General features: G+C 40.1%; 2 protein-coding genes across 10 annotated transcripts in view; one reads left to right on the forward strand and one right to left on the reverse strand.

The window, feature by feature from the left end:
* Positions 1-1,803, reverse strand: part of LOC110530300 (nonsense-mediated mRNA decay factor SMG7) — a 31,074-nt gene extending 29,271 nt beyond the window's left edge. For 4 of the 8 annotated variants that reach the window (XM_090182243.1, XM_090182239.1, XM_090182240.1 and 1 more), the window contains exon 1: positions 1,686-1,803. In XM_090182243.1, the coding sequence (XP_090038369.1) occupies positions 1,686-1,711 (26 nt within the window). In that variant the 5' untranslated portion in view covers positions 1,712-1,803. The remainder of the gene's footprint in view (positions 1-1,685) is intronic. The other 4 variants (XM_090182242.1, XM_036985923.2, XM_036985924.2 and 1 more) reach the window with 1 other exon arrangement.
* LOC110530301 (nicotinamide/nicotinic acid mononucleotide adenylyltransferase 2) lies at positions 1,525-14,311 on the forward strand. 2 transcript variants are annotated; one of them, XM_021613224.3, is made up of 12 exons: positions 1,525-2,919; positions 3,105-3,334; positions 6,342-6,430; positions 7,123-7,190; positions 7,686-7,764; positions 10,763-10,892; positions 11,117-11,197; positions 11,433-11,477; positions 11,755-11,831; positions 12,195-12,296; positions 12,492-12,559; positions 13,224-14,311. In XM_021613224.3, the coding sequence occupies exons 2-12, from the start codon at positions 3,250-3,252 to the stop codon at positions 13,324-13,326; spliced, it is 927 nt and encodes a 308-aa protein (XP_021468899.1). In that variant the 5' UTR covers positions 1,525-2,919; positions 3,105-3,249; the 3' UTR covers positions 13,327-14,311. The 2 variants fall into 2 exon arrangements, with proteins under 2 accessions (XP_021468899.1, XP_090038370.1); XM_090182244.1 differs by lacking the exons at positions 1,525-2,919; positions 3,105-3,334; positions 6,342-6,430; positions 7,123-7,190; positions 7,686-7,764 and adding an exon at positions 9,601-9,761.
* Positions 14,312-15,484: the final 1,173 nt, after the last annotated feature.

A 15,484-nucleotide genomic window follows, 5' to 3' on the forward strand; every position in this document is an offset into this window, starting at 1 on the left:
GAAGAAGCTAAGTCAATCAATACAGACCCACACCCTACCTTTTATGCATAGCATACACCATATGAAATTAAGACCAGTAGTAAACAAAGCACCGTATTGCACATTTAAAAATAACAAATAACAAAACTAAAGGGGATTAAAGTGTGTCCCCTGCCACTGACTGCTCAATGTAATCAAAACATGCAACAGGAGATTGTATTATTTTGACATGCTGGAAAGAGATGTGCTGTAGTTTTTAGCCACTGAGTGCAAATGGTAACAGCACTATTTGCTCGGAAAAATAAAATGACTATTTATGCAATAGCCTACCTCTCACTATAGCGAATTCCATTGTGCCAATAGACTCAAACACAGCTTTATTGATTGCTACGCTTTCAAATTATAAATTGGTATTTCGTAAAATAATCAAAATTGGCCATATATTTACGTTACTCTCGTTGTTAGCCTGATATCTTCCACCATGTAGCTCATTTATTGGACTACGAAAAAAATAATAGACAGGGCTCGCGCTACCAGTGTGGCAGGTGCAGTGTTTCTGTTGGTTTGCTTGCCAAAGCACGATTTGTTATGACATCCCAATATGAGCAACCAAATATTCTCTATTTCCCTCGGAAATAAAGTAGCTGCATATGTTCATTAAAACAGAAAAGTATTAGTTTCATTTCGTTAGACATGCACAGTGAAGTGTCAATCTAGCAAGCTCGCGCTCAAACAGGCCTAACTGGAATGTATGTTTACCAAATGTCATCTTGCGACAGCCAACGATTGTGGCTACGTTAGCTATACCATGGACTAGAGAAGGGGCATCTTTGGTTATATTTGGCATGCTGCCTTTACTTGTTTGATTTAAATCATCTGTATGGTTAATCCAATAACACTCAGATGGGAATGTAGCTAACGTCACCTAGCGTTTTACAAATGATAAGGCCCATTTAGCTAGCCATGTTTTGAATATTGTTAGCAAGTAACGTTAATGTGGACAGAAAGGTTCACTGCAGTGACTTGCTGGAAACAGTAGCTTGCTTCCAAAAATCACGAATGGTCGAAACCTCAGAGTGTGTTTGTTATCCATTTTAGCTAATGGTAGATATCCGGACTCAGTTTGGTTTATAATGTAGGTCTGACTAGAAAAGACATGGCACGGCAGGCTAACTAGCTAATGCTATCTACCAAAAAGGGCAGGGGCGCTGTGTAATGTAATGTTATGGTTAAACCAGTTTGACATTATTAGGCGAGTTAGTTAACGCGCTCAAGAACTAGCTAGTTACGTAGTTAACCAGTAAATTAATTATCTACGTATTAATTTTGTTCACGACACATGACAAACGTTAGCTTTTTATTTCGCTAGGAAAATGCCCACGGTGGTTATTATGGTTCGCAAACCTGTTAACGTATCAAACTAGTTTAGCTAGTAATTTAAAGTTAGCTAGCCATCCAAGCTAACTAACGTTAACTGTATACAGTAGCCAGCGGTAACAAACAGCCATAGCTATCTAGTTAGATACCTAGCTAAATAACTGGCCCTACTCAGTCACACTTTTCGAACATGCTTGGCTTCTTGTTGTGCGTTGCTAGCTAACTAAGCTAGCATGCCAAATTACGGCGATAGCACAAATACGATTTGACGCGGTAGGTAATAAACAACACCATTTAATTAATTAATAAATAACCAATTTCACATTCACCTTAAATATTGGCCGCATAGGTTCATCCTGCCCGATAAGGGACTTTAGACAACGATTGGTCCAGAAGCAAGAGCTACTCCCGGCGCCATATTGTTCGTCACTAGCAGAGCCACCGGCCCTGTGTACACACGAAGATAGAGGGTGCCATTGCAAAGATAGGGGATAAATTAAGATGTCCCACTCACGCGTTTTACCATAGAAAAAGTTCTCACAGTTTGGGTCTGCTTACGTGGTGGCAGCTGTGTCTGATCTGCTTAGTTCATTGTCTCTATTTGAACCAGAGAACACAAGCGAGTGGGATGTCTCACTTTCTCATCCACACGCTCTGATCTTCAATTAAACAACGAGGTCCGAAGGGGCGTGGTAGATGGCGAATATACCACGGCTAAGGGCTGTTCTTACACATCAAGCATTGCGGAGTTCCTGGATACAGCCGTTCGCCATATATCACAAACCCCCGAGGTGCCTAATAGCTATTATAAACTGGTTACCAACGTCTTTAGAGCAGTAAAAATACATGTTTTGTCATATCCCTGGTATACATTCTGATATACTACGGCTGTCAGCCAATCAGCATTCAGGGCTCAAACCACCCAGTTTATAATAATATATACAGTCTGACCTCATTGCTTTGGTCAGGTTAAGAACAATTATTCAAATTAATTTGCTACTAGAATGGAATCACCCAGACAATGTACAGTTCCATTCCACAAGCTGAGCCCATTTTTTATGTATCACTGCATTAAAGATCCAGACCTCTTAGCAAATATAGCTATGCTCGTTTGCAATACTGCACAATCCAACGCCAATACAAACAGGGCTACTTCCAACAAAGGCAGCGGGATTATCCCCCACCTTCGCCACTAGTGTAGCAATTAAGGGGCAAATAGAATTCGGAATAGCCAGAATTGGGTTTGAACCAGCTACACTGCTGTTATGAGCCAAGCACACCACCAGGGCGCCCAAGACCAGACCTCTTTACAGAGAAAATGTTAGCCTGCGCTCACACACAGGGAGGCTAAACTGCGACTATGAGATCCAAAGTATGATTTCAGTATATAACCAATTAACATAACTCAATTAGTAATACAAATAGTCTGACAAAAGCGAAGAGTATTTTAGTTCAGCACATTCAGTAGGTGGTGACACATCTCCTTCATCTAGACGTGTAGAAATAGGACACGGACAACAGAAACAGTGATACAATTGGAAGAGCTCAGGCCAGAAAGTACTGGTAATCTTGTCTGGTTTTTCTTGTAAATACTTTAAAAGTTTTATTACCAATATTTGTATATATTTTTCATTCTGATTTATTTGCCGCACGAAGTATATAATTAAAGCCAACGTATGTGGCCTATCTATTGTTTAAATTGTATTTCCTGTACTGTGAGTGCCTTTGATCCTGTGCCTTTAATATAGAGGGCAGTGACGCTCTGTATCCTGCGAGGAGACTGGGATACTGCCGCATCCAAATGAACCTTGCCTCTCTCTCTGCGGTCGCTAATAGCAAAACAAAGGAGAACAAATCGTTAGTTGCAGAAAAAAACGAATATCCAGTCATATCATGACGGAGAACACTAAAACGCACGTTATATTGCTGTCATGTGGAAGTTTTAACCCCATCACTAAAGGACACATTCATATGTTTGGTAAGCATTACATACGCGCTCTTCTGTATATTTTAAAGATATGTTTTGTTCTCCAGATGTTGTGGGTAGGGGATATGTTTAAAAATGACAAGGCGTTTAGCAGTCTACAGCAGGTTAGCATGGAAATTAACCTATATATCAGCATTATAATGTCAGAATTGCGTGATGTTGTTGGGTTGGTGTTTTGCCATAGACTTTTATTGGTATTCGCTGTCCATGAGGGAGGTGCTGAAATGGGCTACGGCCTCAGTGACGGAAATGTGATTATGTCAGAATTAAGTTCATGGTGTAATCATTGTAATTTCAGTTGGGGGGTATTTATTTCACTATCTGTTTCTGAACACCACGTATGAAGGACATTAATTAACAACAGAACCATTAAATCTACAGGTTTATATTATCCTATACAGCTATATTGAGCGCACAGTATGTATAATTTCAGTGTAGCCCTACGTAGGTATATGCTGCATAGGCCGACCAGCCCTGAAACCGACAGCAAATGGACTTGAAAGAGCAGGCTAGGCTAGTTTGAGATTTAAATGTTGCATGTATACGGATGTTGAGCCACTGGACACAAGGGGCCTATTCAGCAAGTTTGAGCGTTGGTTGCCTGCTAGCAGATACTGCGTCACTCATAATGAATGAGAAATTGTATCTCAAATCACAATAGCATACAAAAAATGTAAAATAATGAGCTAAAACACAACAGGTATTCACAAATTAATGGAAATGCAGTAAAATGGCAAGAAAACACAGGCAAATCTATATATCATGACTAAATATTTTCTCCTTTTTGACTTTATTGTTGTCCTGTACATCCCTTCTTTTTAATGTTATTTTACTGCTGACATACAATTTGAATAGTTAATGAAGGCAAGCCATTGTTGTCTTTGCCTTAACTGTTGTCAGTTTTCAACGGACATTTAATCAATTAAATAACTGTGGACTATTTCATCATGGCTTATCACTTAGGAAAATATTACGGTTTTCTTGTTACCTGAAACATTACTGATTCTACACACAATTCAGTAATGGCACAATGCTACAATTAGGGAGATCACATTACAACAGTCAGCCAAATGCATCAGTATATTGATGAAAACAATCACAGTAGAACTAGTAAAGTATTGTATTTTATAATACACATAAGCTATCTTGCCCATCAATATATAGTAATGTCTATATGCTATAAAACATGAATGCACCTCTAACGGAGGCAAACCATTTAAATAAAAGTGAGTTAAAATTACTGCCATCCAAAATCAGGAATACGAGGGTGCACCATAGGCTAGTACCCTGAAAATGACTAAATCCTAAGAGATAGTCATTAGAATAGAGTGAGTGAAATGATTATGCTGCAGCAGTAGTGAGTGAACCTGGAATATCATGAGGCAGAGGGAAAAAGCATCAATTTTTCCATGACCTATTTTCCAAACCACCTCTCTGCATGCCTTGCAGTGGCTGTTATAGAAAAAAGAAAGTACTCTAGCTGCACATGAGTGGAATGAAAACTCCCCCAGTGAGCCCTTCTGACTCATAAAGGGATTACATGAAACAACAGAAAGTGAAGAAGCAGACAAATGCATGTATCATGGACTAAGACTACAGAATATAAAAACTTGTGGATGGTGTCAGATCATCATACATTTTCGATATTGATTCAGTTTCATCTATGTTGTAAGTCATTGGATTGCGATTCTTCTCTTGAGACACCCCATTCCATATATAGTGCACTACACTCTTAGCACCTAAAAGGGTTCTTCGGCTGTCCCCAAAGGAGAACCCTTCGAATAACCATTGTTGTTTCCAGGTAGAACACTTTTGGGTTCCATGTAGAAACCTTTCCACAGAGTGTTCTACATGGACCCCAAAATGATTCTACCTGCAACCAAAAAGGGTTCTACCTGGAACCCTTTTTTCTAAGAATGTACTTTCAAAAGTAATGCACTATATAGGGTGCCATTTGGAACTCATTCCTTTAGTTCATTATTTGCCCCAAACCATCTGCTTTGATGGACAACCCCAAACGATTCTATTTTTTTTTCTTCTCATTAACACTCTCCTCAAATCATACACTAGTGTTCCCATGATCTTAACTTTCTATCTCATACACAAAAAAAGGGTTCCTAAAGGGTTCTTTGCCTGTCCCCATAGCAGAACCATTTTGGGTTCCAGGTAGAACCCTTTTGGCTTTCATGTAGAACCCTCTGTGTAAAGGGAACCACAATGGTTCTTCCTGGATCCAAAAAGGGTTCTTCAAAGGGTTCTCCTATGGGGACAGCCAAATTACCCTTTTCTAAATAGCACCTTCCTTTCTAAGAGTTTACCCTCTCTTCCTTAATACATAATGCATTTTCTAATCATATTGATGTTTATGACTCTACATCTATAATGGCTCTGGTCAATTTACACAGGCACTGTACATCACACACTTTGAACTGAGCTGATGACTTGCAACACGTAGGCTCCAGTAGGTTTCCACATTCACATACAGGCTTGAAGAGGGCTGAAACAATGAGTTTCTCTATTGGTGGCATGCAGGCAGTAACTCCACAACAACAACAGAATGAATAGATGAATGCTTGCCCTGTGGTCGAAACAAAAAGTCCTCATCAATCAACTTCAAAAAGGCTGAAAAAGGCGTCTGGAATTCCTTGATCTGTTTCCCTGGAGATGAACTGTAAAAATTGTAATTTGCACGGATCCACTGGCGAGTCAGGGTTAATTTATTTTTGTACTGTAACTAAGAAAAATATTCAGCAACACATCAGGTTAATTCACAATAGTGCCCTATGGAAAACAATGTATGAATGAATGAATGACAACACTGTTATAGACTGTTTATTATAAGCAGAAATTCAGTGACCAAACTTCTCATGACATAAATGGAAACATTTAGCTGATGGCAGACAATAAGACACAGGTTAGCTGATTAAAACTGTAATGTTGTGCACACTATGAACTATAATAAGTATGTTGACAAGTATGTACTGCATCTGCTTCACAGAGAAAGCCAAAGAATACCTGCACAAAACAGGGAAGTTCATTGTGATTGGGGGCATCATCTCTCCTGTACATGACTCCTATGGCAAACCGGTACGAACTTCTTACAGCATATTCACAGACTGCTTTGTTTGGTATCTACGAAGTGGATTTGTTTGATTAACTAACAAACAACCACCTCAACCAATTATCTGATATGAGTGACAGGAGTGCAATTTAGAGAAAATTAACTGGGGTTATTTTTATGAATGAGTGATTGCTTTGGGTGGTCCTCCTGTGTAGGTGTTGTTGCTGCATTCAGATTATATAAACCACCTCTAATTCTATCGTCATCTATTCTCCCTAGCCATTTCTGGAATAAATTAAAAGCTTGTCCCAGTTTCTCTCTCTATAAGAAACAGAAAACATGAATAATAAATGTAAGAGAAATGCTGTTTCAGTCAGATCATGAATCTTCTGCACATTTTTTTCATCATTGTGTCTCTAGCACGAATGAGGATTGGATTAGTATGTTATCATTGTTGTGGTTGCACAAATGATTGACATCAGCTATAGAATGTCATCTTCAGCCATTTTACACAAATATATGTTCCTCATAGATAAAACATGTAAAACCAGTTGATTACCATGCAGAGGCACACAATAGAGAGAATGAACACAATGCCTGCATCACAAATGGCACCTTATTTCTCAAAATATTGCACTATATAGGGAATAGGGTGCGATTTGGGATACACCTAACGAACACAATGTCAGCAGCTTATCGATCCCCTGTGTGTTCACAGGGTCTGGTCCCCAGCAGACATCGTCTCACCATGTGTCAACTGGCAGTCCAGTCCTCTGACTGGATCAGGTGAGTCAGTGGATATATCCGATTAGAACAACAAGACTGCGTCCAAATGGCACCCTATTCCCTACATTGTGCACTACTTTTGACCAGAACACTATGGGCCCTAGACAAAAGTTGTGTACTAGGGAATAGGGTGCCATTTGGGATGCAGTTCAAGTGAATCTTGATTGGCAGTAAGTATCTTGAATGGCCTCTATTAGCCCCTTGAGACAGGATGTGTTTCTGGCAATGTCATTAACAAAACACAGTGTGTGAGGTATTTAGCAGATGTGCAATATCATCAGTCCTATTATCCTGCTAATGAGAAGGATAGAGATCAGTGCCCATATTCATAAAGCGTGAGTAGGAGTGCTGATCTAGGATCAGTTTGCCTTTTAGATTATGATGCATGGACAGGGGGGACCTGATCCTAGATCAGGACTTCTTCTCTGAGACGCTTTATGAATACAGGCCCAGGAGTACACAGCTGTTCATCTATTATGTGTCATTTTCCTGCAGAGTGGATCCCTGGGAGTGCTACCAGGACACATGGCAGACTACGTGCAGTGTGCTGGAGCATCATCGTGACCTCATGAAGGTAAGCCAGGCCATGGAATAATGACTGGCTACGGTTACTCAGACCACACTGTATTGCATGAGCTGTACATTTGGCACTGAAGGACAATATCAAGAGCAATTTGATAAAATATGTGGTAGTTCAGAGAGAAGAGAGTTCAAGGTAGCCTACACTAAATGCATCAGACTTAGCTACTGTGTATGGAATTTATTCATAGAAGTTGAATTAATGCGCGGCCCATTGGCTAGTTGACATGCGTAGTGAAAGTATGTATAAGGACTAAGAGCAATTTGAACTGCTTTTATAAATGACCTGTACCTTTACTGTATGCTGGGATTGTTTAAACGGCAACTAAATATTACGTTATTTTTGAACATCTACTGTAGTATAAGCCTGGTATCAGCAGAAAAGCATAAATCTGGTTTATGTGAATACATTGCATTCACTGGGGGAATTAGTGTCACAATATTGATGCCTAGAGTTAAACATTAGATAAATGATGCCTAAGTGAATACATTGCATTTAATGGGGGGAAAATTAGTGTCATGGTATTGATGCCTCGGGATAAGCATCATATACACGATGCCTAAGTGAATACATTGCATTCAATGGGGGGGAAGATTAGTGTCACAATATTGAAGCCTCGAGATAAGCTTCAGGGTCTTGATGCCTAAGGGAATACATTGCATTCAATGGGGGGGAAGATTAGTGTCACAATATTGAAGCCTCGAGATAAGCTTCAGGGTCTTGATTCCTAAGGGAATACATTGCTTTCAATAAGATTGAAAGCAAGTAGTTGACACAAGTCAATTGCGTTCATGTCTGTTGGTTTCCCTCCCTCCCTTTCTTTGCCTCCCTCTGCCTCATCTTTATCCCCTTTCCTTTTCTTCTCACCCCTCCCCCTTATTTCCCCCCTCGATCCACTCCCCTTCCCTCCCTCTCTCTCTTTTTGTCTTCTATCTCTCTCATTCTCCCTCTTCTCTCCCTCATTCTCTCTCTCGCTTTCCTTTCAACTCTATCTATCTCTATTCTATAATCCCCCCTCTATATAGCAAGAAAGTTGGTGCTAAATTTGAAATGTGTAATTTGGTGCAAGACAGACAGACACACTCACAGACAGACAGACAGACACTCACAGACAGACAGACAGACAGTCCTTTAGTATTGCAAGAACATTGTGTCCAATGGAGGTCAAAAATAATTTTGTGCCGATTTACTTCAGATTTCATATGCCAGGTCATAACAGTCGCCCGGTCACAAATGTGTACAATTCCTAGAGTTAAAGTGCTTTTGATTGACATTGTTAGAATGATTGAGGCTAGAAACACAATTCACATATGGGATAGTTCAGCAGACACTCCTGATGAACGCAAGCCTACACCTGACCATGTGAAACTCTTCACAGTGAAAACTTCGCCCCACAGAGAACACAGCTTTTTTCCATAGAAAAACATTACGTTCAGCCATTACATAACCATGATGCCCCCGTGGACTGTGATTGAGCTAGCTAACCATCCTTGCAGACAACCGATCGCGACCTTACAGGGATGCCTCGTGATGAGGTTCAGCTTCCTATGGCAACGGAAGTGGCTTAATTCATCCTCAAGATGGTCCGTTATACTCACCCTGTAGTTACACAAAAATACTGCATTCCGTCCTCTGTAAAACAGTCAGTTCTTAATGTCAAAGCTTGAAACTGGGGCATTTAAACTGCCGCAAGTAACCCCAGGAGGCCGTATATTGAATTTCAGCGTCCTGCTATTATAGGAAGTTACTAAATTGGGGAAAGGGGAAAGGGGATACCTAGTCAGTCCAACTGAATGTATTCAACTGAAATGTGTCTTCCACATTTAACCCAACCCCTCTGAATCAGAGAGGTGCTGGAGGCTGCCTTAACCGACATCCACATCTTCGGCACCCGGTGAACAGTTGGTTAACTGCCTTGCTCAGGGGCAGAACAACTTTTTTGACCTTCATTGGACACAATGGTCTTGCAGTACCAGAGGGTCTATCTGCCTGTGAGTGTATAAGTCTGTCTGTCAGTCTGCCTGTCTTTCACCAAATTACACATTTCTAATTTATCACCAACTTCTTTGCCTTGAATGCAATGTATTGACTTATGTGTCAATATATATGTGTCAATATCTAGTCTGTGGAGGTGGGAGAGAGGACCGAGAGGTGGAGGTGGGAGAGAGAAGAGAGAAAGAGAGAGAAAGGTGGATGAAAGTAGGGGGATGGAGAGAGAAGTTAAGGAGGTGGGATAAAGAAGAGGTAGAGAGAGATAAGGAGGCAAATAGAGAGAAAGAGTAGGAGGGAGGAAGAGAGAGAAGGGGGAGATGGAGAGGGAATTAGAGAATAGAGAGAGAGGGGTGAGAGAAAGAGAGAGAGAGGAGAGAGCGAGTCGGGGGAGAGAGAGAGAGTGAGAGTGAGAGAGAGAGAGAGAAGGGAGAGAGAGAGAAGGGAGAAAGAGAGAGAGAGTTGAGGGATAGGGAAAGAGGCGAGAGAGAGAGAGAGAGAGAGAGAGAGAGAGAGAGAGAGAGAGAGATGGGATAAACAGAGCGAGAGACAGAGGAAGGCAAATAGAGGGAGGGATGGAGCGATGGAGAGAAGAGAGATGAAGAGGAGGGAGAGAAAAGGTGGGGGAGAGAGAGAGGGGGGTGGAGGGGTGAAAGAAGAGAGGGAGAGAGAGAAGAGGAGAGGGAACAAAGAGGAGGTAGAGAGAGAGAGAGCGAGAGTGAGCGAGAGAGAGAGCTTTGTTCGTAGGCATCAATATTGTGACACTAATCTTCCCCCAATTGAACATAATGTATACACATACGCGTCATGTTTCTTTGATGTGTATCTTTTTGCTACAAACCTACCAGATTGACACTTTTCAATTATATCATGTTGGTAGTATGTGACAAATCCAATTCTTCCGTCAGAATGTAGTCAATCTGTTTGTGCTGCTGACCTAAGCTGGCTCAAATGCAATTCTCTGGGACTGAACATGTAAATTCTGGTGTTTTCCTGTCCACAGAGAGTCACAGGGTGTATTCTATCCAATGTGAACACACCGTCCACAACTCCAGTGATCGGCCAACCACAGAATAAGACTCAGACTGCCATCTATCAGAACCACAACACAGTGAACAACAAGCCCACTGCCAGTGAGTGATGGTGTACATACACAAACGTATTTGAGATAACATTTATGCCATTTCGATTAGGATGAGAATCTAGGTCTAATATCTTGAAAATGTATGATTGATGGAAAAGAGGAAACGTTGTTATAATGTACCAAGAAATGAATTGTCTGGTCTGTAAATATTTTTCAATGGATGTAATTTGCTGCTAGAAAATGTTGGATGTTTTCTTCCATATACCTAAACAGTTAAGCTGTGGGGGAAGATGAGTGAGAGCTTGGGTAAAATTTGCTGTGTTCGCCCACACATGGACCGTTTCACCTTTGTAGGTAAGTAGGCTACACAAGCAACTTCCTGAAAAACATTTCTTAGCTCCCTCTGTAGATGCCTACTGGGCAACTTTTGTTTGTATTGCTTTTAATCTTTTTAATGAATTTATCTTAACACTTTGTTCTAGCTAGCTATTTGTTTAGGTAGCTATCAAGTAAACACAATGTGAGTTCACAATGATTGATGAATTAAATTATAACCTTTTCTTGTATCTTTTTAATTTGATCTCAAAAGATGAAAATGCCAACCTTGGTACTGCAATGCGATATGAGGAAATTGGTGAGTTAACACTCTTTTGTATGTCTCCATAAGATTTATGTATTACCAATATTGCATACTGTTGCATTAGGTAATATTGCATAGGTAATGTTGTATAGGTAATATTGCATACAGTCTGTATATCGTCAGAATACAAAAGCTTTTGCTTATGTCATTTGATTTTCACTCAACAACCCGTAAGAACTTTCTTCATTATCAAATCATTGAACAGGAAGTTGTCTTATCCAACTCTTTGTTTATTGGGTGTCTAATTTCTGTCTTCCTCTCTATTGTCCAGAGTTGCGCATCTTGCTCCTATGTGGCAGTGATCTTCTGGAGTCATTCTGCATCCCTGGCCTATGGAAAGACAGTGATGTAAGCCACTCGTCCTTTCTCTTCCCCATCTTCTTATGTCTGTTGTGAGACTGTCATTCACGGAAGAATTGTGTTCATACTTTGCATAGAATACATTCTTGCCTATTGGCATGCGCTAAAGTTTTATTAAAGCAGACATAGGCAGACCTGTAGAGGTCAAAGGAGACACTGCAAGACGAATAGTTTTAAATAAGGACGACATTTGAATCTAGCCAGTGTCCATTTAGAGGCATGAATGCAAATTATGTAATACCCTAATGAGCATAATGCTGCATCCAAGATACTTTACCAAAACTATTACAGTCACCCGCTTCATTAGCATTGCAAGGAAATACTGCAATGTGTCATACAAATGGTTTGCAGATGGAGGTGATTGTGGGAGACTTTGGGATTGTTGTTGTGCCTCGGGACGGAGTTGATACAGAAAGGATAATGAACCATTCCTCTGTGCTGCGCAAGTACAAGGTAATAACTACATTGTGAGCGTATGAGTCATGAGCTTGGTGAAAAGTAGGAAACCAATAAGCTTGATAATGTAATCTGTAAGACGCTTATTATGTTAATGTCTTAACATATAATCAACTCTGTACCATAGATAATTAGAAATGTCAATGTATTAATTGCATAATGTGTAAAAGATGCTCTCTTTGTAATTTCCAGGATAACATCACTGTCGTAAAAGATGATGCCAACCACCCTATGTCCATTGTCAGTTCAACCAAGAGCAGGTTAGTGTGAATTATAAGCTGGGTGGTTCGAGCTCTGAATGCTGATTGGCTGACCAAGGGCATGAGAAAACATGTATTTTACTGCTCTAATAATGTTGGTAACCAGTTTAGAATAGCAATAAGGTACCTTAGGGGTTTGTGGTATATGGCCAATATACCACAGCTAAGGGCTACTGTATATCCAGGCCCTCCGTGTTGCGTTGTGTTTAAGAACAGCCCTCAGCTGTGGTTTATTGGCGATATACCACACCTCCTCGGGCCTTATCGCTTAATTATAATTTATCTACCATCCTTTGGGCCTCCATTAGGAATATTTAAGAAATAATTATGGACTGTTCTATTATTGTCTATTTTTCACTGTGGACTCTCGAAAAGTTTGGTTATTTTTCACAAATATGGATGTCTCTTAATGTACCACTTTGGTTGCTGTTCAGTGTCTCTTGGGTGTAACCACAACATTTGCTAAACATTAGAGGGCAGTTTCCCAAACACAGATTCAGCCTAGTCATAGACTAAAAAGCTATGGAGATTCTCCATTAAGCTTGCTTTTTAGTCCAGGACTAGGCTTAGTCTGTGTCCAAGAAACCACCCCTAGAAGATGAACTAAGCTATTCCCGTAGAACATTAGAATCATTGTAATTCTATGGCTGTTCCCTTCCCTCAGACTGGCCCTGCAGCATGGTGACGGCCATGTAGTGGACTACCTGAACCAGCCAGTCATCGACTACATCCTGCAGAGTCAGCTCTACATCAATGCTTCTGGATAGGAACTACTGCTTTGGCCTGCTGGCATATTGTCCCTGTCTGTCTTTCATGTGAAACGTATACTCCTCTTGAGCTACTGCTTTTCCATTTAAAGATATCCATATCCCTTCTTACTGTATCATGGTGACTCATCTGACCTGTGGATGTACAGCGAGGTGCCTGAGAGCTGTGTGTATGTGTGGACCACCTTCACAACTGACCTTGTGTAGGCTGCGCCGGCCGGGCGGGATAGAGAGGGGGGATGGGGTTTTGGGACATGTCCCAAATAGCATAACTTTCCCTATTGTGCACTACATTTGACCCGGTCAACAATAGTGCACTTTAATAGGGAATAGGGTGCAATTTGGGATGCTAACTTGGTGTCATTAAGAGAGGGTGCAGAGATGGTAACCTATTGAATTTGGGCCTTTGCTGTTGATTTAAAATATGTATGTTTTTAGACTGCATGCTTAGAATGTTTCTGTTTTGGCATGAGTACTTACTCACTTTGTAGATAGATGTTGTGAAAGTGTTTGCAAAAAAACTAACATATAGTGGGTATCCACCTCTCACTTCATTTTCTGTTCACTCCAAGTCTACTTTATGTACAGTATCTGTATTAATGTACCTGCGACTGCACATCAATGCCTAAATGTTTGGTTTTCAGTGGGCATTGATGCAAGATGTACATCTGTTTGCACATAAGAGAATGATTTGAACGTTCATTTATTTTTGTGTGCAAAGGATTTTTACACGTTTCTTCTGCTTGCCACCGAGAAAATGACCACGCCTCCCAAAACAAATGCAATGAACCTGTTTCTTACTGTGTGCTATGTAGCTAGATTATTTTACATATAGAGGAAAAAACAACAGCACAAACTATAGAAGTGCATTTCATGTGCCCTGGGGATGAGTTCACATATGCAAGTCTCTCACTCTCCTTGCACATAACACTCTGTCATAATAACATCAATCTGAAATAAATGTGTTCTAATGTTGTACTGCAAAGGACGTGGCCTTTGATCAGTAGTTGCTTACTGAAACTCCTCATGGTCAGGGCCAAGACGCTTTTGACAGGGTATTTTAATGAGCATTGTATGTCACCATTGCTTTAGACAGTCTTACTGCAAGGAAGGGTAAATAGGTGTGCACATTTTGGTTTAATAAGTGTCTTTAATTGTGACCAAAGCATCTTGCATACGTATTTACAGTAGCTTTATGTGTGTCCATTTGGCTAAGATTATTAGGTTATTCAATTTTAATAGCCGATGAAGCAAAAGTAAAATGCATTCCACTATTTCCGGAAATCTCCTGGTTCGTGATTTTTAAGAAATAGACATACAAGTGCTAGTTGTCCATGTAGTAATCTCGTTCTCCAGCCTTGTGGAGAACATAGAAGTCTGACATGACGCAAGACTATCAATAGACAATTTTCAAGTCATGTCGAAAGTAATATTTAATTGGATCTGGAATGGCCAGAAAACATTAAAACGGGCATATTTATAAAACAAACATGAGTTGGAGGGTTAAAATGATTTAATATTAAGGCATTAAACCTCTCACTTAAAGACTCCATTATATCAAAATTATATCTATATCCAAAATGGTTTTTGAGTAGGCTACTAAGAGAGGCACATCCAATGTTCAAAAGCGGGCTCTTTGCCATTAAAACAAACCATTTGACAATCAAATCAAATGTTATTGGTCACATACACATGGTTAGCAGATGTTAATGCGAGTGTAGCGAAATGCTTGTAAATGGAACCCTGTTTAAAGCCCTATAAGAATTGGTTCCAATTCCAATTTCATCCTCCAGAAGAGGCGTAACAAATATTACAGAAAATAAAATGGCTAAACTCCAATGTACTGATAGAGGAAAGGCACATTGTTTTGGAGAGAATGTACAAGGAAGGTATCGTGTTTATGAATGACATTGTAAATAAGGACAGTCAAATGTTGTCGCACAAGCAATTACAGTGCCTTATGAAAGTATTCGGCCCCCTTGAACTTTGCGACCTTTTGCCACATTTCAGGCTTCAAACATAAAGATAAAAAACAGTATTTTCTTGTGAAGAATGAACAACAAGTGGGACACAATCATGAAGTGGAACGACATTTATTGGATTTTTCAAACTTTTTTAACAAATCAAAAACTGAAAAATTGGGCGTGCAAAATTATTC

The sequence above is a fragment of the Oncorhynchus mykiss genome, chromosome 8, assembly GCF_057628025.1.
Source record: "Oncorhynchus mykiss isolate SJ-2025 chromosome 8, ASM5762802v1, whole genome shotgun sequence".
NCBI lineage: Eukaryota > Metazoa > Chordata > Actinopteri > Salmoniformes > Salmonidae > Oncorhynchus > Oncorhynchus mykiss.